The sequence below is a fragment of the Zosterops lateralis genome (genome assembly GCF_965231275.1).
Source record: "Zosterops lateralis genome assembly, chromosome: 8".
NCBI classification, from domain to species: Eukaryota; Metazoa; Chordata; class Aves; order Passeriformes; family Zosteropidae; genus Zosterops; species Zosterops lateralis.
The window spans coordinates 33,794,679-33,819,693 of record NC_139768.1 but is presented as its reverse complement, the minus strand read 5'-3'; the positions used below and the strand labels follow the sequence as shown (position 1 = coordinate 33,819,693).

The 25,015-nt window shown below is 46.9% G+C and overlaps 1 protein-coding gene across 21 annotated transcripts in view; it reads left to right on the top strand.

Annotated features, from left to right (window-relative positions):
• Nucleotides 1–25,015, top strand: part of COL13A1 (collagen type XIII alpha 1 chain) — a 52,946-nt gene that overhangs the window by 26,023 nt on the left and 1,908 nt on the right. For 3 of the 21 annotated variants that reach the window (XM_083866651.1, XM_083866656.1, XM_083866640.1), the window contains 22 exons: nucleotides 1,394–1,426; nucleotides 2,012–2,038; nucleotides 2,603–2,665; nucleotides 4,500–4,553; nucleotides 5,609–5,695; nucleotides 6,154–6,207; nucleotides 6,418–6,462; nucleotides 7,042–7,110; nucleotides 7,710–7,733; nucleotides 8,164–8,217; nucleotides 8,843–8,887; nucleotides 9,165–9,317; nucleotides 10,110–10,199; nucleotides 10,509–10,562; nucleotides 11,335–11,376; nucleotides 11,867–11,893; nucleotides 13,154–13,234; nucleotides 15,620–15,655; nucleotides 17,741–17,794; nucleotides 18,061–18,114; nucleotides 18,880–18,915; nucleotides 22,741–22,922. In XM_083866651.1, the coding sequence (XP_083722777.1) occupies nucleotides 1,394–1,426; nucleotides 2,012–2,038; nucleotides 2,603–2,665; nucleotides 4,500–4,553; nucleotides 5,609–5,695; nucleotides 6,154–6,207; nucleotides 6,418–6,462; nucleotides 7,042–7,110; nucleotides 7,710–7,733; nucleotides 8,164–8,217; nucleotides 8,843–8,887; nucleotides 9,165–9,317; nucleotides 10,110–10,199; nucleotides 10,509–10,562; nucleotides 11,335–11,376; nucleotides 11,867–11,893; nucleotides 13,154–13,234; nucleotides 15,620–15,655; nucleotides 17,741–17,794; nucleotides 18,061–18,114; nucleotides 18,880–18,915; nucleotides 22,741–22,908 (1,350 nt within the window). In that variant the 3' untranslated portion in view covers nucleotides 22,909–22,922. Of the gene's footprint in view, nucleotides 1–1,393; nucleotides 1,427–2,011; nucleotides 2,039–2,602; nucleotides 2,666–4,499; nucleotides 4,554–5,608; nucleotides 5,696–6,153; nucleotides 6,208–6,417; nucleotides 6,463–7,041; nucleotides 7,111–7,709; nucleotides 7,734–8,163; nucleotides 8,218–8,842; nucleotides 8,888–9,164; nucleotides 9,318–10,109; nucleotides 10,200–10,508; nucleotides 10,563–11,334; nucleotides 11,377–11,866; nucleotides 11,894–13,153; nucleotides 13,235–15,619; nucleotides 15,656–17,740; nucleotides 17,795–18,060; nucleotides 18,115–18,879; nucleotides 18,916–21,706; nucleotides 21,794–22,740; nucleotides 22,923–25,015 lie in introns of those variants that run through there. The other 18 variants (XM_083866643.1, XM_083866658.1, XM_083866645.1 and 15 more) reach the window with 16 other exon arrangements.

The window sequence follows — 25,015 nt, the reverse complement described above, 5'->3', positions numbered from 1 at the left end:
CCTGCATGTCTGTGGATTGCAATTTAAGGGTAAATACTAGAAAATAACATGATCTGTGTTCACTGCTGTTTGAAGGCTGAAAAATGAGGAACAGCCATCCCAAGGCTCTGCGAAGGCCTAACCAAAGCCACTTACTGCATGTTATCCCTTTCATGGCTCTAGCCTGTATTTGCTAAAACCTACTGACCCTGAGACAATCTGGAATGCTTTTTCCCCCCATTTATTGCATAGAATCCCTGATCTCCATCTTCTGTCCAGCCTGTATTTGCTAAAACCTACTGACCCTGAGACAATCTGGAATGCTTTTTCCCCCCATTTATTGCATAGAATCCCTGATCTCCATCTTCTGTCCTTGTGTTTTTTAGCTTTTGTCCCCGATTTCTGTTTCAGAAAGCTGAGAGGTATGATCCTGCTGCTCTCTCTGGCTCCCCACTTCTCCTTGTTTGAACTTTTCCAAGCTTTTTCCACTTTGAACTTGACTCCCAGTCCTCCCTACTGCCTTATGTGCTACATCCCAACCCCTCATATTTCCCAACTTCTAACACTACTTCACTCCCTCCCCTCTCCTTAGTTATCCCTTATATTTTCTCTTTTAACTGGACCTTTTCTAACCAGGACCTAACTAATGCTAACACAGGGGATACAGAGATTTCAGAGTGGATGGTTGACAGGGACAACCTGCTTTTTGCATCAGTACTGTGGAGGGAAATGTGACAGTCTCTGTGAGAGCAGCTGTCTCCTGAGGCTCCGAGCACCTGTCTTGGATGGCAGGGCAGCCTGCACCCCACGGTCCTGTGGTGATGGCCTGCCCTGCACTGCAGAATGACACCTGAATGGCAGTGCTTGGAAGTCTGTTTTTTCCCCTAAGGTGTCTGGCTTCAGAACTCTCCTAGAAATATTTTACTGCAGGATTCGTCTTCTGTGATAAAAACAGACTGAGAGGGAATAGCAAAGCCAAGGCTCTGGGGTATGAGCCAGCCCTTCTCAGGATGCTTGAGCTGATGTATCTGGGCTCAAGCCTTGGAGTGAGGGTTTGTTCCTTGGTCTGTCTTTGCATTCCTCAGTTATTTGACACTGTTCTGCTTGTTGGCCTTTGCTTCACTTGCAGGACTAAAACCAGGGGAGTGGGGGTGGAAATCCATTTGTCTTGACTGGGTTATGCTCATGGCGCCTGCCTTTGGAAGAGCTTTCTGGAACCCAGACCCACTGCCATGGGTGAACAGCTGCTCAGGAAATGGGGATGTGTGGTGTTCCAGCACCACTTCTGAGTTGTGGAAAGGAAAAGATGTGGATTTTTGCATTTTTAGTTTCACCTGACTGATACTGTTTCGTTTTAAAAGCTATATGTCCGATTCATTTCAAACAAGGTGTTGCTGTCTTTCATCTCTGGCAGGGCGCTCCAGGGATGGCTGCCGCAGGGATGAAGGTCAGTTTTGCGCTGCAGTGCCTTCAGTTGGGCACGGGCTGGGGCTGGGTGAGTGCAAGGCCCTAGAAAATGGTCGGACAGCTCCCACTGATGGGGAATATCAGAACTGCCGTGCCTTTGGCAGAGGTACCGGACCTGTCTCCGGCCTCACCCCTGCTACCGGCAGAGGGTCTGGTGAACTCGTATCAGCACAGCCTTCCCCAGCTACACCCGCAGCCTTGCTCTTCTCCTGTGAAAACAGAGCAAGGAGCAACAAATTCCTTTGTGCCAGCGCATGAGGCTTGTCTTGCTCTGCTCTTTTGTATCTGGTAAACATCTGCAAGTACTGCAAAGTGGTAACTCCATTCTATGGAAGCCATGAGTCTGAGGTTTGGTGATTTCTTATGGCAGCCTGGGAGCTGGCTAATGAAGATAAAAGAAGTTCCAGGCACAAAAATACCTGCAACTGCAGCACTCTTGTGCCCTTACTTAGCAGCTCAAGGCTCCCATAGATGAATGTTCTTTTCCCCACTCTGATAGCTTGAGGAGGATTTGTACTCTCTCCTCCTAGTTTGTCACTCTGTTTTCCTGTCTCTTTCTCACCAGGGCGAGCCTGGGACTCCAGGAGAAAAGGTACTCTCAGAAGGTTTTGCTCTGAGCCTGTACTTTGGGTTGGTTTGTGTATTTTTCCCCTACCTGAGCAGCTGAGGGGGCCGAGGAATGTCTCTGTACTTCCCAGTGCCTGAATCCAGGCCCTAATGGCACCTGCCACTCTAAGCAAAATAGTAGTAGGATACAGTGATACCAAGGGAGAGAGGGACCATACTGCAAATATCTCCATCCTCTTGCTCATGTCTGTCAATGTAAATACCTTCCAGCTGCCTTCCTCCTTTCTTCCCTATTCCACTAGAGACACAGGGCACACTTTGCTTAGGAAGTAGCTTCCCTCTACCCCTTCCTTCCCTTCTGCCTCCCAGTGCTTCTGTGCCCCCAGAAGCCTTCCCATGTCCCTGCAGAGGGGAGTGTCCCAGTGTAGTGTGACCTGGTGTGAGTTCCCGGGGCAGGCATGGTGCACTAGTGCCATCCTCTCCATCCCAGAGCAGCTGGCTCCTGTTGTTTGAGGCTTGCTGGGTTGTGTTACAGCCTGTGACAGCCGTGTAACAGACACGTTCTCTGTCTTTTTTCTTCCCCACAAAGGGAGATTCTGGAGTCCCAGGGAGGATGGGCCCCCCAGGTTTGCCAGGGAAGAGGGGGCAGCGGGTAGGACACTGTGTGTTTGGGCTGGGTGTCCTGGCAGGGCTGTGCCATGTTCTGCGAGCGGGAGCTGCCGGGGGCTGCTGTGTGCTGCATTATTGTGCTTGCAGGGATTATGTGTCCTTTGCTGGCTCCTGCCCCTTGGTGAAGTGTGTTTGCGTGTTCCCGCTTGCGGGAGGTGGGAGCTGGTGGCAGGCAGGGCAGCATGAGATGCCTGGGATGTAGTCTTGTCCCGGGGACGATTAAGGACAGTGCCACATCTCTTGGCTCCAGAAATAACACCCTAAACAGGGATTCAGTAATCTGACCTCCTTCCTCAAGAAATCCACTGCTTTGCACCCTAGTTGTGGCAGCACAGGATGTTTTCAGTAGTCCTTATGGACACGTGTATTCAAAACAGTCCTTGAATGAAAGGTGGGATGCCAAGGTGGAATCAGGGATTCACAGAGCCCTGGGACGTGATTAGGAGTTATATTTTTACAAAAACCTCCAATGCAGAACCTTTTCCTTGGGTATGAGGTCCTGAAAATGTTTTCCCTCTTTCCAGAGAGAGAAGCATTAATTTAACAATGTGCATGCTCTGGCAGGGAAAGAAAGCTGGGGGAGGTGCAGGGGCTTACAGGTGGCTGGAAGCCAAATTACCTTGGAGAAAGGGGTCACTGCACTCAAGAATTGCCTGACAAAAAGATTGCTGCTAGTAGATTATTTTCCAGGGAGCCACCAGTGCATGCCTGTTCCTGGAGCATTGATGCAAGTCCTCTGCATGTCAGATGTGTGCCCTTGATCTCTGATGAGCAGCACCAGCCTCTGCAGGCTAGCAGTGTGGCTCCAGGAGAGAGCTGGGCACCTGTGGGGGAAAGGAGGGTTTGAATTGATCTGTACAATCTGTACAAATTGCTGAGTCCTGGAGATGTGGGGATGGTGTCTAAGAACACACCTTTCCCTGGTGATGCATTTGAAACATTTCTTCAGGGTGACAGAAACTTCCAATATCTCCCTCTGTTCTGGCAAAATGCAGACCCCCCAAACAGGACACTGTACCTGGAAACCATGGGCTTAGCAGCTGGATGGAATGGTCTGAAGAGAACTTAACTTCAACATAAAGGCCAGTAATTGAGCTCCAACCTTCAAAATATGGCCCAGGTGTCATGGTGAACTGAGCAAAGCCACTTCACCAAGGGAATGCTGGATTCTCTCCATTGCTCACTGCCTGTGGCATCCTCCATGCTCCATGGTGCCTTGTACAGCTCAGCCTGCAGCTCTCCAGGCATCATCTTACACCATCAGCTGCTGTCTTTGCCATTTTTGCCACTCCTGCCTTTGCTGCTTACATGACCAGTGCGTGTCCTAGAGCTTGGCTGCCAGCTGAGACACTGCATTGCTTGGGTTTTTTTGAGAGCATGATGGATCTGGGATTTGGAGCTAGGGAAGAGGGGCAAGGCATGGAGAAAGTCCTGCACTCCAAATAAAATTCACCCTGGGCAACAGCTTCTGTGGGCATATGGATCATGGAAAGCCTGCACAGAAGAAGTGACAGGGAAAAGTGTTTAGCAGACCAGAGGGATAAGGAGGATACACAGGGGGGACCCTGGATCCCTTTCCCACTCACCTTCCTCTTCAAAGAAATTGAAATGATGTGCAGAGACAGTCAAAAGGATAGGTAAAAACATGTAATGTCTTGAGCTGGTACTGCTCAAAAAGGATGCTTTTTCTATGCCCAAAATAAAGTCCCTAGGGAAGGGAAAGAGGGTGCGAGACCAGGAGCAGCTCACCCTTTTGCTGCTCCTGTGGGATGGAGAGCCTGCAGAGTCAGCCTTGACCATGTCTGTTTTGCCAACAGGGTGAGAAGGGACGAGCTGGTGACCCTGGGCTTCCTGGACTCCCTGGCCCAAAGGTTTGTCTCTTTCCTGAATTCCTTTTTTTTTCCTTTTTTTTTTTTTTTTTTTCGGTGGGGTCACTCACCCCTTTTCCTCCCTCCCTCCTGTGCACAGCTCTCACATTCTTATCTGACTGTGGCAGTGTGTTCTGCACTGCTCAGCTGGGTGTCATCTTCAGACAGGGATGTGAGGGAGGCATGCAAAAGATGTCTTTTTTGCAGGAATTGCATGCCCTCATGCAGTGAGGGGGAGATTGTGGTTCTGGGAGCAGGACCACAGAATCCTGTTCCAGTAGTTCCCCTTTAAAGGCATGACCTCAGATGTAACATGGCATTTCAGCCTCCCTCCTGATTCAAGATCCATGGATTGTGAGGAGATGGGCTTTTGGGGAGCCGCACTGCTGTGCTCTGAGTTGGAGGAGTAGCTTTGTGCTCAGAGAGACCCAGGGCAGGTCAGATAAAACTAAACCCTGAAACTGGCTTTCCCCCTATATTCTGAGATTTTCAGATAGAAAAAAACACCTTTAAAATCAAACTTGCACAGGGTGCTTTTTCTTTGGGAAAGGAGACAGTGCAGTGAATACCAGTGGCCATTTCAGGAAGGGATGATGGTGTAGAGGCAAAGCTTTCCTGTCACTGCCTTATTATCTACTCTGTGCAAAGGACATGGTGTGCAGGGCTGAGTGGCTGATGACTACAGCTCCAGAGAGAGACATTCTGAAAGAAGGCATCATCAGGTGGCTTAATCAGCTCAGTTTCAACAACAGATGACCACAGTGTTCAAAGGGAGGCTGGGGGATGAGGCCTGTCCACAGGCAGCCTTGTGTTGCTGTGTGCAGCCGAAGGGATGAGGGTGGCTGTGGCTGCTGGCAGGGCTCCACAAGGACCCTCAGGCAGGACCATGCTGTCCTGGTTCCTGGCCAGCTGCTGCCTCTGGAACAGTGCCTCTCTGGGCTATCAGGAGTCCAGGTGATGGGCCTTGGCTTGGCCGTGTCTCTCTAAGCCTGATAAGTGAAATTACAGAAGTGCAGAGTCTGAACGGTGACACATGGCTTGTTCTTCTTTACAAACAGGGAGAGAAGGGAACTGCTGAGAATGCTTTGGTGGGAGCTAAAGGAGAACCTGGCCCTCCAGGTCTGCCTGGACCCCCTGGACCAAAGGTGAGTGATTTTTCCTTCATGGAGTTACATGTTGAGGAGGGATGGCGCCCAGCACAAGGTGTGTAGGAAGGAGCAAAGGTTGTATTCATCTGTGCCCATGTCTGATTACTTGCTGGAGGGATATCAGGTTCTACAGATTCTTTTTAATACCGTTGTTCTATATGCTGCAGTGAGAGAGTTTGTGAACTGTTTTTGGAAGGAAAATACCCTTCTTGTACTCAAATAACTCCCCTCTAGGCTCTAAGAAACCAGTCTGAATACTCCCTCTGCACTGGGTGGAACAGAAGGGTGCCTGGTGGGCAGTCGTGGCAGGAGATTTGGGCTACCTGAGGAGAAGGAAGCATAGGAGGGGTGCTTGGCTGGTGCAGTGCTGCAGTTCTTTCTTCTGCAAATGTGAAGCCAGCAGTGAAGTTGCACCTTTTCAACATAATACAAACCTATCCTTTTCCCTTTCTCAGGGAGAAGCTGGTGACATTGGTCAGCCTGGTGCTGCAGGATCACAGGGAGAAAAGGTATGGAGTGCTTTTGCACAACCTAGCTCTGGGTTCTGAGGTTCAGTAGCTGCAGATTTGTTCCTATATGTACAAAACTTAGCTGAAAAGGAGACTTTTAAATCAAGATGTCCAGTCCAGACTGTTCCAAAGAACCAGCAGAGCATGATTCCTGGAGTTCAAGAAAGTGAAGGGACAGGCTTTGCTAAACCTGTGATCTTCCTGTTTCAGGGGGAACGTGGTTCACCAGGAGACCAGGGACCCATGGGCCCAAGGGTAGGTGTTCCTTCACTAACAAAGAGTTTTGGCCCTCCAGAGGGGTCTAAGGATAGTGGGACCACACTGTCAGTTCAGACTGGATCTTGCTGTCAATCAAAGCACTCATAGATGGGCAGTGGCTGAGTTTGAGATGGGCTGTTTCTCTACTCCATACACTCACCCCTGCATTAGAGAAAAAATTCTCCCAGGCCATCTCAGGGTGGCTCATTCATAGGAGGAGGTGGGTTTGGACATCCCAGCCTGGACTCAGGCCCTTGACCTACCAGAAAAGGGCAACAAGAGGGTGGGTGCATGCCACATCCAGCAGTTGGTCAAACAATCCAGTTCCTGGGTTCTGGCCTCAATGTCACCTCTTTTCTAACTGCCAGCTTTGATGGTCATGACATGGTGATCTGAGCTGGGCTGACTACAATTCTGTAGAATCTCCTGCACTATGGAGGTTTTCTTTAATAAATGGAAAAGAGTACACTTATGAAATGGACCCCTCTGAGCCCCCTTTTTCAGACTGAACCACAGCTCTGAACACCCTGAGGGAAGGGCTGTCCCAACCCTGGCTGAAGACCTGGTATTTTGCAGGGCCCCAAAGGAGAGCCTGGGAAGGATGAAATGATGGACTATGATGGGAACATTAGTGAAGCTCTCCAGGTGAGCAGCTGCCCTCCCGTCCTGTGAGGTGACTGGTGGGTGCTTTACTATTTCCCAAGGGATACATACAGGGAACAGTGCAGGTCTGCTTCCTTGGCAGTAGCAGTGAAGGGCAGCACTGGGTTGTGCCATAGTCTCCTTCATCCCACAGCTCACTGAGTGCAGTGTTTTGGTAAATACCTGTGCACCTTGCTGGGCTGGGTTATTGACACTGGTGGACACAGAAGTCACTTGAATGCCCTTGGGAGTGGCCTACAACGTGGAGTGGGTGGTGAATAAAGTCACCAAAGCTTCCTCCCAAGCATGTGCAGATGAAGTACAGCGAGCAAGTGGCTGTGCCCAGCTCTAGGCTGGCCTGGGTTCCACTGGAAAACGGAGAAATTGCAGAATAAGAGCTCTGTGGGACATAGAGTGAGTTTTTAGTTTGGACTGTGTTTGGGGTTTTTTTCCCTCTTATTAATTTTGTAAGCCTCTTACTCATTTGGGCTAGTGTTACATTAGTGGAGAACAAGCCAACTCCAGGTAAAAGCTTAGTTTTCCAATGGCTCTTTTCTCTTTTAATTTAATTTTTTTACTTTTTTTTTTTTTTTTTTTCCTAGGAAATACGAACTTTGGCCTTGATGGTGAGTTCTTGTCCATGCTGTGGGCTTTTATGCAAGTAGCTGTATGTCCATCCTAAGCAGATGGCCTGACAATTTAGGTGAAGCTAAAACACTTGGCCTTTACCATTGGGAGCTAAAGCTGGGCAGCTGACAGCTGAAAAGAGAGTTCATCTTGCCTTCTGATCTTGGCACTTGAATTCTAATCAGGACTTTTATCTCTCTGCTTTAAGAGGTCATTCATGCTGCTCAGAACAGGGAGTGCTGAGAAGGAGCAGGGAGGAGCAACTCTCAGGGCTCTCCATTGCTCATCTTCCCAACAAAATACGATTTTAGGAGTCTCTTGGAATATTCCTCTCTGATTTCCCCTTAAACTTAGGAGAGGTATTTGGCTTCAAAACACAAAAATGCAAACCCTGTTGATAATGTGAAAATAATTTTTTTCTTTCTCTAGGGACCCCCAGGACGTCCAGGTGTGGCTGGACCTCCAGGGCCACCAGGACAGAAGGTATAGTCTCAGTTCAGCACTTGCAGACCTCAGGGAAACACGGGAGTGACCCAGGCAGAATTCCCACCCAAACTCTTCCCAGTGCTCCTATATTTCCTGTCTAGCCCTATCAGACTGTCCTGCTGTCCTCTGCCACTCCTCCTCACACACAATATCCTGAAAATCTCTTTTCCCACAATGATAATGCCTAATCTGAAAGATGAAGGATCCTTTCTACTTGCCCTCCTCTTCAGGAAGCAGCTTGTGGGAACCAAACTGAAGGATTGTGTTGGTTGGGGACTACATGACTGCACTGGGGCTGTGAGCTGGCAGTCAAGGTCAACAAGATTGGGAAAATTCTCAGGCAGTCGAATAATGTAGTGTTTCAGCAGGGGCTTCCTTCTTTCCATGGGTGTTTTGTTTTGTTTTTCTTTTTAATTCTATGACTGCAGAAAAACCCAGGGTTTTCTGTGCTTTATTTTTTGTGATTACAAGAAAAACCTGGACTTTTCATGTTTTTTTTTTTCCCCTGTGAGTAGTCCATGCAGGTATTTCTGCAATGCCTGCCATTTTTTGTTCCAGTGCCCTACAGAAGGAGTCAGAATAGCTGTTTTCAAACTGCCAGAGTAACAATTCTGTGTTTCAGGGTGAAATTGGCTTGCCAGGTCCTCCAGGCCATGATGGAGAAAAGGTAAGGCACGATGCTCTTCCTTTCAGAGGTCTTACCTGGAGTCATCTATGTCACTGACATCACACGGTTGCTTTTCCCATGAGGGAAAAAAGTATTTTGCTTCACAAAAAGGAGCATTAATGGCTTGTCAATGTCCTAACATTTGTCACTGCAAGGCTACTTTGTCCTATCTCCAAAGGGCATAGCCGTGGGGGAAAGGATGAGCAGTACAAGGGGCTCTGGGCCAGGCAGGTGTAGCCTTATTCTGTCTGTAAATGTTTCACTTTATTTCATTTAGGGACCACGCGGCAAGCCTGGAGAAATGGGCCCCCCTGGCCCTCACGGACTGCCAGGAAAGGATGGACCTCCTGGGATAAAGGGAGAGCCAGGCCCTGTGGGGGTCAGAGGAGAAAAGGGCGATAAGGGAGAGCCAGGACAAGTGGGCCCACCGGTGAGTAAAGCAAGGCCTCTCTGAGTACTGGTAGCTACCCAGCTTATGGGGCAAGGCCCTAGGACTCCTTGGATGCCTCAGAGCCCCTGCAAGGTGGGTGCTGCTGTATGAAGTGTGCTGAATGATATGGGAGATCATGGCTTCTTGGCACGTGTGTTGTCTCCTTGCTGGAGTGGCTGTCCCCAGGTGCCCTGCTCTTGGTACCATGTCCCTTCCTCAGCTTGCTGCCTGGTGTCTTGCTGGCACTGAAACGCTGCTGAAAGCAAACAGGTCTGGCTGAGCCAGGAGGCTGAGGCACCAGCACACCTCCTCCTGGGAGGGCAGCTGCATGGAGTAACCCCTCACAACCCTAACTGGGGCATAGTGCTCTGCCTCAGTCTGTCACAGCTTGTGTCCCCAGCACTGCTCAGGGCGGTTATGCAATGACTTCCTGCCTCTCTATGGGATTACCAGGATGAACCTCCTGCTGTGTCAACAGCTGGCTGTGGGGGGTGATTCCTAGCATGGACTCCAGCAAACTGCATAACCCTGAGCAGAACTTGGAGGCAGGAAAGCAGTACCCCATCCCTACTCTGGGGACTGGTACATCCGCAGTGACAGGAGGATGTTCAGCCATTTGCCCCTCCACTTTCAATACTAGTGAAGCCCTGCATTTCCCTGGCTACCTGGTGGGTGTCCAGGGTTTTCAGAGTACTCTTGGGATGACCCAAGAGTCATGGCTCTTGCACTGATATCTTATATGTCTGCCTGACTTGGTTGTGCAAAACTCCACAAATCTTTCTTGATCTATAGGGTCTAGATGGCCCCACTGGAGAGAAAGGTGAACGAGGTGAACCAGGACCATCAGGATTGCCAGGGCCCATTGGACTTCCAGGATTGACAGTAAGAATGGAAAAGAAAAGGCTGCTCTTTCCTGCTTGGTAAAGAGAAAAGAGCATAGGTCAGCACACGGGGGCTCATTTCCCAAAGTGCTGAGTGTCCTGGGAGCCTCAGAGCCCTAGCCCTTTGTTAGGTGTCACAGAGTATCCATCAGGCCTCCAGCAGTACACGGGGAATGTGAAACACATGGTCTGCTCCCACTTCTCCTGGGGGAGCTGCTGTTTGCCAGCACATGGGTGGTTCACAGGCAGCCTCAATGGAGGAAGACTCCAGAGCGCAGCCGGTGGTGACAGGCTCTGCTGTTGTGTGCAGGGAGAGAAGGGTGAGCCTGGGGAGCGAGGAGACAAAGGAAATCCCGGAGAATCGGTAGGTTACTGTTCCCTCCTTCCTTCGTGATCTCGGCAGTAGGGGAGGGATGATTTGGCGGCTGTGCTGCTGGAAACTGGCACAGCCCCCTCTGGTGATACCCCTGCGCTGAGGACAGCAAGCCTCATGCTGTGCGGCTGGATCGGCAGCCGCCTCCTTTCCCTGACACCACACCAATCTCTCTCACAAGCACCAATCAATAAGGAGTGCTTAGGGAAGAACAGATCTTGGAAAACATACTTCCCTCATCATTTGCAATAAATGGATTTCCTGGCCATTATTTATGTGTATATATATACACATACATGTAAATCTTTTCCCCAAAAAAGATTTTGGTATTCTTGAATTTGCCCGTTCTCCCCTCCCTCACCCCTAGCTTTGGAGTGCCCTGCAGCTGAGTCCCACAGGCTATTGACACGTGTGGAGCCAGACACCACCTTTCTTGTCCTTTACTCTTTGACCTTATATCTCCTTGTAGGAATGGTAGTAGAGTACTGGAAGTCGACCTTTCTTTGTAAAAATCCTCACTGCTTTCCCTCCTCTTAAATATTGGCAACTTTTGCACAACCCTCCCCTGAGTCCTGCTGCTGCTTCCCAGCTACTCAGTCCTGGATTGCTGCTGCTTCCTAATGCAGTCCTTGAGGGGAGTCCAGGTTTCCCAGCCTGGCAGAGGAGCTCTGCTGCACTCTGTGTCCTGTCTCCCCTCTGAGCAGCCCCACTTTGCCCCCGAGGGCAGCACATTGATGGTGACTTCTCTTGCATTGCTTTCCAGATATCTGGGCCCCCTGGACCCCAAGGCCCTCCAGGACCTCCAGTAAGTTTGAGTGATTCACCTGAGGATCAAGGCACTGGGAATGGGATTAGAGCAGGCAGTGGCTGGGGAGGATTCTCTGTGAAGACAGCCAGAACCACTGCAGTGTTGAAATGGGAACATGCTTAGTATCACTTCCAAACCCACCCCCAGGGTAGGTCAGACCTACTGTGGGCTGGGAGGGCAAAGAAAGAAGGCTGTTAGTCTGAGATGAAAGGGAAGACAGTAGTGAGATGGGATGGATGGGATTAAAGGGATCAACTGCAGAAATTGTCTTAATAGCACACCTGGCACCCTGCCAGGGTGTGCTTGGCATGAGGCTCTTGGTCAGAGATGAGAACAGTACACGAAGTGCCCATTACACAAATAAAGAGCCCTCTGGGCTCAGGGTTCATGCCCCAGAAAGAGAAACCTGCATGCTTAACTGAGATACCTGGAGTTTTAAGCCCTTCCTGAAACATTACTTATATCTTGTCTCTCATCCCAAATACAGGGTCTTCAGGGTGTTCCTGGACCTAAGGTAAGAGTACAAAATATTACATACTGAAATGTAACAAAAGTTGTCCCAGGTGCTAGAATTCCCTTTAGTAACAACTTCCTAGTGTTCAGGTGGTACTTCTCTTCCATCTTGGTAAGAGGATAAATCCTTCTGGATATTTTCTTGAAGGAAATGGATTAGCAGCTCTCATTTTAGGGCCTAGAAAAATGGTCACTCCCTCCAGTTTTCACCCAGAGAAGTGGGAATTCATTCGTCCATGGAATTCTGCCCATGAGAACACAATTGAAATCTTTGTCTGGGGGGGGTGGAGATCTGTACAGTGGGATGAATAGTCTGCCACATAGTCCTGAGGAACTGAGCTCTAGCTAAAAATTATCTTAAAATTACCTTGTACATTCTGCTGTAAAGCACCCAAGAACTTCACTGTCCTTGGTGGTGAGAATCTTTCTAACCTCCATCTAAGTGCTCAGGCTGCACCATGGGTTTGCCTGCTGTAAAACAGCTCCTACATGAAAAATAGCAGAGTGGAAATGTTCGATGAGAGCTGCATCTTTCTAGTGATGTTCTGGGCAAAGATTGGAAAATGGGAAAAGTGTCTCATTCTTCTGATTATCCTTAGTATTTGGCCACCAGCATTGTTTGGGGGCTAAAAGGGATGGCTGTGTTTTAAATACCCTTATGAACATGAACGAGGAGGAAAAGTTTTGGGTTACATTTTGAATTTAAGAAAAAGGAGTATTTTGTTTAATATCGGTTTATAATTTATAATTCAGAATTTTAAAAATACAACTGGGCAAAGAATGCTGATTTTTTTTTTTCTGAAATGTTGAAACTGTTGCCTTAGCATTTACAAAAGTCTTTCCAAACATCATTTCTGTATGATTTTTCTTCAAGACTTGTAGACACCTGTCATTCACTTGTATGGATCCACATCTTAAAATGTAAACCCACCGTATCAGATAACTTTTGGTTATTTATGCATAAATATATATACAGCAACAACAGCAGGGAGAGCAGCACTGCAGTGGGCTCAGTTCTCCTCTGAACATTTTTACCCACAGGGTCTGAGTCTTCTCTTATTGCCCCTGAGTTAAAACAGGTGCTCACACTGGGGTAATTTGAATGACAGTGGTTTTCTTCAAATTAGGCTGAGAATTGGGCTAAAGCATTACTCTGCTGTCTCTGGTGTTCCCACTGCTATCCGGCGCTTTCTGGAGGCAGGAATATTTGTTATATAAGTGCTGTTACAGTGGGTTTATTTTCTGCTCATCCTTCCTTTAGGGGGAAGCAGGGATTGATGGAGTGAAAGGAGAGAAGGGTGCCCAAGGTGAAAAAGGAGACAGAGGGCCACTGGGATTACCCGTAAGTATCCAGGAAGCAAGCAGCACTTTGCGAGCCAAACTTAATATCAGCTGTAAAAAGATCCCTCAATAGGAGACGCACGTGGGGATTTGGTATGTAAAGTCAGAGAAAGAGATGGTCTATAAATAACAGTGCCTTTGCTTTTTAAACCCAAAGCTTCAATTTCTGTACTGAGCCTTCAACTTCTAGATCTGTTGAACAGATCAGTGACCACTTTATTTCCTCCTGCTTCTGGCAGGACTGGGAAAAACAAGCAGTAGCTTTCCTGGGGGTTCTCTGCACTTCAGGGCGAGGCCAGAAACATAAGTCAGAGATGTGGAAAGGGAAACGCCTTCCCCAGCTATTTGTTTCCTGGGCTAAGCTTTGTACAAAGCATGGTGGTTTTTAATGCAACCGGCTTCTTTGATAGCTGAAACATTCCTGTCCCTTCTGCCATAGAATCAGTGCTCCCTCTGACCCAGCGTGTCCCTGCTGTGTGTGAATTCGGTCCCATTAGGCTGGAGTTAGAGCACGGCTTGGCTTAGCGAGAGGAATTGGGGCACAATGTATTATAGAGAAGTTGCAGGAGCTTTAGATAAAAAGCTGATGATGAGTTGGTGGTAGCTTTGTCCCACCCAATTGTTCCACCAGCCCCCAAGTTCTCTCATCACAAAAAGCACTGGTGGCACAGTGGACCTTCCCCCTTCTCCAAATGTTCTGCCTGAAATGAGCACTGTGGAGTGTCTCTCATGTACTGTGTGGCTTTGTCCTGTGTTTGACCACCCAGATCCCTTGTCCCTGACTTTGGCTGAAATCTGTGTGTCTTTGTTTGTAAAATGTTTTCTTCCTTTAGTTGTGCTGAACAGTAGTTCCTTTCTAGAGCTTGAATGAATCCCCTCTAACTCCAGGTGCTCAAATGAGCCCAACATGAGTGCATTTCCTGGGGCTCCAGGCAGAGCCAGTGGGGAGAAAAGGGTGCTTTTGGAAGGCTCAAAGGCAAGGGATTGTGCCTCAGTGAAGCAGTGAGAAGTCAGAACCCAGTCTCCTGAGAAATGCAAATGGAAGTTTTCTGTGTGAATGGTTATTCTCTCAAGCCTGTGGGATATCCCGATAGGGGAAGGAGGTCGCTGTGACAGTCCAAGCAGAATTTGCTGTAGCAATTATCCCAACGACTCATCTTTGTGGCAGGGAATTTGCTAGGAGCACTGCTATGCTTCTACTACAGCAGTGAGCCCCATGGGTTCAAAGGTCCCTTGGCTTTTCCCATCACTCTTCCTGAGCTGTGGAGGTGGGAAGTCTGTCTCAGAAGGATCCTCTTAGGAATATTTTGTTTGGATCAGCAACATCAGCTGGCCAACCAGGCCACAGCTCATAAGATCCAGTACTGTGGAACTCGTATCCTTCAGAGCCACTGAACTCTCTTCATAACCTTTTTCGTGCCTGATCCAGTGTATCTTCAGCCTTTCAAACTAAATGCAGTGCCAAGCAAGTTCTGAAATATTTCAGACTGTAAAATTCTGCAGCTGGATCTGCTGCCATTTTATCTGACTTGGGGCTTGACATCATGCTGGAATTCCAGTCCTGATTGTCTGTGGTAGCCTTGGGCTTTTCCATGGCTGACAGGATGCAGAGTTTATAATGCTCAAGTGGAGGAAAGCTCAGTATTTGGTACTTATTTCCTACCACAGCTTCCCCTCCCAACCACTGTCTCTTAGACAAGCCACTGGGCTTGATGGGCCTTGTGCAGAACCACTGTTAGGTCTTATGGATGAGGAAATTCAGGGCAAGAGCTGAGCAGACAGCAAAGGGCCACTTGATCTCAGTCTGGTGTAAATTTGCACTGGTGACACAGGAGGATGAGCCACCTGTTTCGTAAGCCCCCAAACAACTGCATGAGGAGTGGAGCAAGCCTGCAGCTGTCCTAGTGGGCACCACAAGCCCTGGGTTTCTTGATAGCCTGGGTTTCTTGAACAGCTGATGGTTCTGCACTGTCTGTAAATGCCTTGGTGACCAGCAGCCTCTGAGCCTTGTGTCTCACCTGTGTTGCCCAGCCTGCCACAAAGGCAGTACAGATTCCAGCTCCACTGTCACATTGTCCTTTTCATCACCTGTCACACAACAGCTGCTTCCTCAGGAGTTTTCCTGGTGGCATTGAGAGAGGGAAATTGGTACTCTTAAGAGGATCTGAAAGTTGCAGGTCAACATTATATGTATTCAATGTTTCTGTGTTTTTGTTGGTTTGCTTGTAAGTGCCATGACCTGTCTGTAAGATCTTAATTTTTGTTAATTGCAAGTGTATGTTTGTGTCAAGTCATTGCTTTACTCACCTCTCCCCTCCCCTCCTTTCCCCTCACCCTCCTCCCCTCTCCTCTGCCTTGTTTTTGTGAACCCTCCCCACCTGTTCAGGGTGCTTCAGGTTTAGACGGCAGGCCTGGACCACCGGTGAGTTCCATTTCTCTGTTACCCCACATTCGTCCTCCCCAGTATTGTGACTCATTTTGTGTCTTCTGCACGAGTCTTGTTTACACCAGAGATAATCTTATTTTTACCAAAGCAGGCTTGGGAGGGGGTTAAATTTAAAATGAGGAGTGATGTCACACACCTGTCTTCTCTGGTGCTACGAGTCTGGATCCTGGGGTCACAGCCTACTTGTTCCACTCTGTCTCAGTAACAAGAGGAATGAAACCTCTGCATGGTTCCATGATGCTTTGTTCTCCTGTCCTCTCTATCCTGAGGGGTTTCCAACATGTTGTTCTCCATGAGACAGGAGTGGGACTCATCATCAGGAACTGTAGTCACAGGGACAAGGGGGACTGGCTTCAAAGTGAAAGATTGAATAGGTTTAGATTTGATATTAGGAAAAAGTGATTTACTGTGAGGCACTGGCACAGGTTGCCCAGAGAAGCTGTGGCAGTGTTCAAGGCCAGATTGGACAAGGCTTGGAGCAAAATGGGATAATGGAAGGTGTCTCTGCCCATTGCAGGGGGTTGGAATGAGGTGATCTTTAAGGGCCCTGCCGACCCCAAACCATTCTATGATTCTAAGTAATGCCAACCTCCTTCTGCAAACTACTCTGCTATTCTTGCTATTCTTGGAGAACAGCTGTTAAATAACAGCCAAATATTTTTAATCCCTCTTGGGAAATCACAGATCACCCATGTACAATCCATTTGGTTATTCAAAAACAAAAAGCAATTTCTCCTTCTCAGTGTAGCTGAGAATAATTTCAGCTGCTCTGACTTCTGAAGAGAATCTGAATGGCAGCTTATACAGTCACTTGCTTGGGGAAACTGTAGGTACAATTTTATAGATGTGCAGGGGAGATTTCAATGTATTCCATGGCACTAAATGATGCATAAGTGAAGGCCATTGAGATTTCCACAATTGCACGAATAAAGAGAGCCTGTTTTTTCTCTCTTCCTTCACCATGCTCAAGTTGTGTGCTGCATGAGCTACTCCTCCACTTGTATTCTGCAGCTCTTGACTTCTCTGAAAAGCTCTCCTCATCCGCATGAGCCATCTTGCTTGCATCAGAGGGGGTTACTTTAGTGACTGAGGATTGCAGACTGACATTAAAAAGTGCAAGGCCCTTTGCTTTAAGGCTCTTAGAAAAAGACTCTCCCATTTGGGAAGCTTGGTCCTGAGCTCTTCCTAGGAGTCAGGTAATGTGGCTCAAAAGTGTCCCTTTATTGAAGCTCCTTGAGGGAATTGTAGACCCATACCTGTGTGGTTCAAAGAGTCTGAGTTGGAGATGCTGGAATCCTGTTTGTGGAGGGACTATTACTGAACCACCATGTTGCCAACATTAAAGATTGCTTTGATTAATTTCCCAGAGGCCAAGCGAGTCTCAGGAGCACCAGCAAGGAAGTTTGGTGCGCTGGTGGGAGAAAAACACTGGGCTTTCCTGTCAGCATGACTGGGAGCCTGGTGAAGTGACAGGAAGGGCTAAAAGGGAGCAGAGGAACTAGAGGATACCCCTCCTAGCTCACATCTGTGCCTGCACACATCTGCATTCAGTGCTGCAGCTTGGGGTCTGTCAGCTTGCATGAACCACTGACCCAGCGCTTCCCATATAGCTCAACTATGCTGACCCTGGGAGGGGGTAAAGAAAAGAAGGAAATAAGCAAAAAGAAAAGCGAATTGCTTATCATGAGTGTAAATGGCCTTTATTCTGCTACAGCTTTCAGCCATGTCTGGTATAAACTATCAAGAAAGGATTCCTGTTTGTGGAGCTGGTAGAAATGCCTGCTGAAATAATTGTCATGAGAGCTTCAGAATTAAAAATGAGGCTCTGTACAGTGGGCTGGTGTGATCTAACATAGCAGTTCCCGTGTTCTTCAAATTTCCTTACCAACCACTTCAAATCCATCTCCACCAACACTGAAAGCTGTAGTGATGCTAGGTGCCTTCCACCACCAGCCTATTTTTCCAAGCTGTGCTTTTCCTAAAGGAGCAGCAGTGTCTCCTGGCTTTAAGGAGGCCCTGGAATAAAAGAGTCCTGATGTGTTTTCCTTTCTACAACTGCAGGGTATTCCAGGACCAATTGGGGTTTCAGGACCAGCAGGACCAAAAGGAGAAAGGGTGAGTTTGCTTCAGAACTGCACCTTCTCTGAAGGTACAACAGCTCTGAGGGATAGAGGAGCTCTAAGCTTTTCCAGAGCTGGAATTGCCCTCTCCTTGTGCATAAAATACCGTGAGTTGGGCTTCTTTGGTGCTTGAGTATCTCATCCTTAGGGGTTTTCAGGTGCTTTAAAATGCATTCTTTGCTTTTTCTTCTATGGTGCTCTGCTGCCTGTTTGTACTGAATAGGAAGGTGAACAGTTTCTACTCTTTTGTGTCCATTTTAGGGCAGTAAAGGAGATCCCGGAGTTGCAGGACCAATGGGGCCAGCAGGGCTTCCTGTAAGTATGGGAATCCTAGGGATTTATCTCCAGAGCCTGTTTCCTTGCTGTGGTTGACAGCTAAAGATGCTGCTGTAACACAATGTTTGCAGTCACAGCTGGATTACACATAAGTCAAGTTACAAGATTTTGTTCACCATGAGAGTGACATAAAAAGCTGAGTAGCTTCAGAGCAGCCTCAGAGTGATGTGGGTGAGGCTGAAAGGAAATGTTAATTCACCTTGGTCCTTGAACTACCCAAAGATGCTGTGTGAGACTCCCAAGGTGCATTTCTTAGTCCAAAATGCTGCTTTTGAGCAGCTCCCTTTACCTTTCACAGCCTGGGCGCCTGCCTCCTGCCTGAGAGCCCTGTCTTGTCATTGCAGGGACAAAAGCTGCCCTCAGTGACGTTAATTCCACTGTCTGGGATTGCTTTTTTGCAAAATGGGGCAGTGTTGGTGCTGTGGTCTAATGCACTCATGGAGCAGCTTTGTTGTTTAACACAAAACAAAAAAGTTTGCATTGTCATAACTAATTTGTTTCTTATTTGAGGAGTCCATAGTGTAGGTAGTAGTGGTGTTTCTGCCTGCATGGTCTGATGGAGGTGAAGAGGAGGTTGCCTGCTGGAAAACTTTTGTTTATTTTTGACATAGCCATTGGTACAAATGGAAAAAAAAAACCAAAAAAAAACCAACCCCAAATGCTGAGCACACATTCCTCTTTTTAGTGGGAATATGGTGAAATCTGCTTGTTTTCAAATATTTCTTCTGTGTTGATGCATTTCAGGGTTTACAAGGTCTACCTGGTGACAAGGGAGTCCGGGTAAGTTATCAGAAAAGCTCCTTGTGTTTAATTGCTAACACCTGTACACAGTGACAGCCCAGTAATCTCCTGAGCAGCTGTTGCAGCCAGCATGTGTTTGTGTGCCAGACCTTCATCCAAGCAACTTTACACACCTTTGTTTTAGAAAAGATACCCATAGCTTGTTCCATCACCTGGAACATTGTGCTACATCTCTCTGAAGACACTCAGAGGGATTTTCTGATGTGTTCATTGTGGTCACACCTCTGTTCTAACTGAAACACAGGACTTGAGTTAGGCCAACATGGTGTGCTTTAGGAAATCCTGCTTATCTAGTTACTGATGTGTGGGAGGATTCCTGGGAGGATTAGCTGAGGTGCAGCCAGCAAATCTTAATTTGGTACTTCTGAATTGTCCCTGAATGAAAAAGAAGGTTGTCTTGTAGCAAACAATCCTGCAGAGAATTTGAAAGATGGAAATTTTGAAAAGATAAATTAAGTTTGCCTGTCCTTAAGAATCTGGCCTGAAGTCTCCTCAGGCATTGTCCTGAATGGATGTGATGGTGAAGAGCTGGGTCAAACCCAGTACCAGGAATGGCAGCTTTCCCATCGTACCACCTGTGCCATTGAAAGATAAACGTTGCTAAAAAGTGCGTGTTGCTAAAAAGTGCATGTTGAGAAGCTCCTTCTTTTTCATCAGGTTTTCTTGCCTGTTAAGGCTTTGAATCTGATTTTTTTTTGATAAAAATATTTAAGAGCTATGGTTGGATATAATTTATATTTAGAAGTATAAATTACTTTTGGATTTGAGTCTGCAATTTTACAATTGTATAAATGTAAAGCAGTTCAATACGGTACAAGTGTATGTAGTCACACCTTTTATTCATAAGACTCTGGCATCACCTAAATTTATCTGGAGGTGTAATTTTTTTTATAGTGCATGTGCCCATGTGATGATTTCATTATATGCATTTGCTTTTGATATATAGTGAGTGTTCTATCTGCAATGGATTTCTGACCTTACTCTGCCAGAAGGGGCAGTTTTGGACAGCACTAGCCAACTGGCATCTTAAACTAGGGGAGGAAGGTTCAAATTTCATGGAAGCACCAAAGTTCTCCCCTTTTTTAATCATTGCATTTCTGGCTTTGCTTCTTGACTTTCTCTTCACTTTTGTTTTGCTTGTGTGGCTTCTAAAAAAATGTAGTTTTTAATTCCTATACTTTTTCAGTTGGTTTTTGAACTTAGTTAAAAGAAGGATCTTTCTTTAGATGGGATTTCTCTGAGCTCTGGCATAAAAGCAAGTGAAAACTGGGAGAAATTGCAGCTCCTTGTAGAGGATGAGCTGGAAAGCATGAGGGGGGAGTTTTGCTGGCCCCTTGAAGCACGCGTGAACTCTGCCTCACTGCAGCCCATGGTTGGCCATGGAAACTCAGGAGTGTAAACGGGCAAGTGCAATATCTCAGGGGACCCTAGAAAATACCCCTTTTGCCACTGAGCTTTTGTACAGGGATTTCCCCTTACTCTGAAGTTCCAGTTTGCCAAGATCCTCTCTTTTTCTCTATGGTTTTTAAATCCCAGAAATGCTCTCTGCGTGGAGCAGATCATCCTAGCTGTTCCTGGAGTTGTGGCACTAATGGCATTGGGAACAGGCAGCATTTTGTGTAATCCAGCTGAAAAAGTCTGAACCCTGAACTTGTCCTGCTGTTATTTTAATTCTGGGGGGGAAGGGTGAGTTGTGTGTGTTTGTGCATCTTCCTTGCTCCTACAGGTCATGTTTGTGCATCTTCCTCGCTCCTTTGTCTGCTTTATCCCTTCCTCCTCTTCCACCTTTCTTCCTGGTTCCTTCCTCCAGAGCAATCCATGCTGCATTTTTCCTGGATTATCCTTTCCATTCCAGTGCTTGGTTCTGGGTGACTTCTCCTCATTGCCTCTCCTTTCCCATCCATTTCTCTTGCCAGCTTTGGGTTTAACACTTTTTTTTTTTTTTTTTTTTTTTTTTTTTTTTTTTTTTTTTTTTAAGAAGAAGAAGCAGCAGCCTGTGCTGTCTGATTTTATCCCTTAATTCCTTTAACACTCCCCATGAGGACCCTAAGTTCAGTTCCCTGTGCAGCAGCCCCTTCCCTGTTTCATGCTCAGCAGCTTTGAGATTTTCCTGCTATACAGAAGGATTTGGTGTGGCTGTAACTGACAAATACCACACTATGCCCTGCCTTATGCTGCCAGTTGCTGCCCCTGTGGCTGTGCTGCCTAGGACTACTCTCTGGTCTAACAGGTTTTTTGGGAGAGCACTACTCAGAGCATCCCAAAAGACAGCCAGACTGTGCAGACTCAGAGCTGAATACTTCATTCCCTGGCAGACAGTTCCCTGAGTGAGACTTTCTTTAAGAATGGGTATTCAGAGGGGTAAAAAAAGCATCTCAGTGCTATCCCAGAGCTCCAGTGGCAGAGAGACCTTCCCAGCCAGCTGGAGATTGAGATAAGGTGGCACACTGCTGTGTGTCTGGGATCAGCCAGTTCTCCAAGGTACCCCTCTCTATGTATGGGAAGCCCTGAGAAGTGGTGTGATGATCCCTTTGATGCTGAGCCCTCGCAGTCTGTCAGTGTGGGACTGCAGCCACAGTGTTTATGCAGCTCAGTTACAGCTCAGCAGCTCCATCCATTGATCTTCACTTAACATCTCAGAGGGAGATTTATTTTTAAATGTTTCCTAAATGTTTATCCTTTTTTAAACTATCGCTGACATTTGTTTGAAATGGATGATCCTAAAGCTTTTGTGTATTCTTTTTTTCTTGGCCTAAACTATTATTTACAGGGGGAGAGGGGCAAGAAAGGCTCTAGAGGGTCTAAAGGGGATAAGGGAGACCAAGGAGCACCTGGATTAGATGCACCCTGTCCGTTGGTATGTCCTGTTTCATCAAATGTATTGTTTTAAGATGTGTTGATGGGGGAGACAGAAGGAAATCATAACATAAATAATGGCCTTGCAAAAGTACAACATTTGGATAAGGCCCAGCTGGGTTCCCACCACAGCCTGTGGCAAAGCTGTGGGACCAGCTGATCCTGAGATCAAGCTGCTGAGTGACCATGGTTATGTTCCTTCCTCTTCCACACCTCACAAAGTTTGGGTACATGGGGTGTCCCATGTGCTGGGAGCTCAGGGCTTTCTCCACTGTGGATAGAGCCCTGTCTCCTTTGCTGCTGGTCATGGCTCTTCTCTGGAGATGCTCAATGGGATCAAATCTATGTGACAGCAAAACTGGAATGCTGGTTTCCTTGCCTTGGAATAACAGCCAGCTGATGTGATGGCCTGAGAGCACACAGGGCACTCAAGCTGCACTACCCAGAAGGAGAACAAGTCTCAGTTATCTTAAATGGGAGGTGTTTCTGTCAAAACAGATTTGCTATAAATCTAGGCAAATGAATAAATATAGAAATATGTGTACATTTTTATCTAAATTCATATGCTGCAGCAAATGCTGCCAAAAATCTGCTAGCAGTGCCACAAATTCCAGGAGTACTTGGGGATCGTGCTTTTAGAAATCCAGCTGCTGGGTTTCTTAGTGAGGATTGAAGGAATGGATGATTTTGGAATGGAGGGAACGCCATTCCCATCCTCTCAAGCTTTAACTCAGAGAAGCATCTCCTGGCTCGCAGATGACAGAAAATCAGGAAGGAAACTGCTCCTGCTGATAATGCAGACACAGCTCACTGTGCAGATAGGGGTCTGTGCTGGGAGTGCAGCTGAGTGCCCTGTGCCATTCCCAGAGGGGCCTTGGTCTCTCCTCCTGGCTCATGGAGCTGGCTGGCGCTGACTGAAATAACGATAGTGGTTGATTTCATGAACAGGGTCTCCGAGGTTTTAAAGGCGAGAAGGGTGAGCCGGGGTTACCTGGGCTGGACGGCCTGGATGCCCCATGCCCATTGGTATGGTGTACCTTCCCTTTCCTGCATGCTCATTTGCTTTTTGGCTCTTGGTGCTATTTTCTGATGTCCCCAAATAGCTGCATGCCATAGAAACACCTGGCAGTTCCTTCCTTACCTGTCTCCATACTCCTTTCCTCTCATTGCTGCTGTCAGACCCAGGCCCTTCCCTCCATTCTGATTCCCAGCTGCTGTCAGCAGTACTTTGTGGCATGAGAAAAAATAGAGTTGGAATGTGGTTTTATTACAACTGCTTCACTTCTTCCTTTGCCTTCACTTTGACAATTTCCAGTAAACCAACGTATGCAAACCCAGCTCTGCACTGGCTTGGCTTCCTCACAAGGAGCTGTAGTGCTTGTGTCCTTCATTAACTCTATTTTTAAGTGCTTGAGTGTGTTGAGCACAGCCTGACATGGTTCCACGTGACCTTAGTCACTCCATACATGAAGATGACTGAAAATAGTAGTTATCCCATTAGTAAGCCTATGTGAAACATATTAATGGGGACACTTAATCTCCCTGCTGAATAGTTCCTATTTATGACTCTCCCCGGAATTCTAAATTGTAACCCCATAGCATCCAAAAAACTTGAATTTAGAATTGCCCGTTTCCCAATATCCATCCTATTCAAGTAAAATGATAAAAATGATAAAAAGATGAAATGATTATTGCATTAGTGCCTGATCTAGCCCAACTGTTGTAGGACAAAAGTATTCAGAAACACTTAACCGCAGCTGATTTCTTAGTGTCCCAGTGAAGGTCACCAATTTATTTATTTTCTCTGACTTTTCTGGAGATGTGGCATTCAGGTGACATTTTTGCTCCTTGGGGCAGTCTCAACATCTCCATAATAAAAAGCAACTTGTACTCCCCTGCCTATCCAGCCCTGTTTGGCATAATAAGGTTTTTCTTGAGGATGGTGCTTCCAAGCTTTATGCTCACTTAAGGATGTTTGATGCCATCTACAAGGGATGGGATATTGTTGATTCAACTAGCTGGGAAAATGCATCCCAAAGGAAAAAGCCACATTTAATTTGAAGGGTCTTCCTAGTTTCTTGAGGGAAAAAAAAAAAAAGAAAAAGAAAAAAAGAAAAAAAGAAAAAAAGAAAAAAAAAGCACCATGAAATTGCCATTAAAAGTCTTTGTTATTTGAGCTTTGTGAAGAACTAACATAATTTTCCCTCCAGTGTTCCCTTTTTTGTGTACTGCCCTTGCCTCTTGGGCGCAGTGACCACTGGTGAAGTCTCAGTTTCTGCTCTGTAAATTCTGAATAGTAGAAACTTCTTCTAGTCCCACAGATGAAACTGTATCTTCCCAGAACAGTGCACAAAGGAGGAAGACCACAGAGCCATGTGTTTCGTCTCACAGTGATCACAGCCAGGTTTCTGTGGAGTAACCTCTGGCTGAGTAAGGCACCTAATTTCACAGGTGCAAGGCTTCCAGTGCCCTGGCAGACAACCTTTCTGGTTTTGTCACTGCTTCCAGTGAGGATTCACCCCACATGGCCATATTAGAACTCACACTTCTTTTCAAAAGTATTTTCATTAAGGGAAACTTGCTAGAAAATCTGATTAAATATGGATGCTGTTATTTTTTATACATGGTGTTCTGGCATGCAAGCTAGCTTGGGAACGTGAATAAGCATGTTTTTTGATCCAACTAGGTTAAAAGCTTAGCATCCAGCTGACACATCCATGTGTGTAGCTTAGGAGGCTGTGAACTAACTCTTTGCACATCTGAGATATGTGGAAGGAGATCCTTGGCACTAATAAGCATGTCATGTTTCCGTTCTCGGCACATTCACACACAACAAACACTTCCTTGTGACCCTGGTCTTCCTTTGATCCCTAAGCTGTGACTCCTTGGCCTCCCCTTCCTTCATACACCTAACTTCCCATCTCCTCCTGCCATGCACTATACCAGTCACTCCTATCACCACCAGTGTACCAATGGGAATACCACCATTTACTCAGTAAATAACTTGTAATTCTGTATTTCCACATACTTGGGAGAAGGGGAGGAAACAGCACAAGGATACCAAAATCCAAAAAATGCATTTGAAAAGCAATATTGTTATAACATCACGGCAAAGTTCAGTTCATCAGCCTCCTGGAAGTGCATCTCCAGTAAATAGTTCATTTCTCAATATATTACTGTGCATTTGCTTTTCTGTTTGTATTTTTGGGGGTTTCCTGGGGAA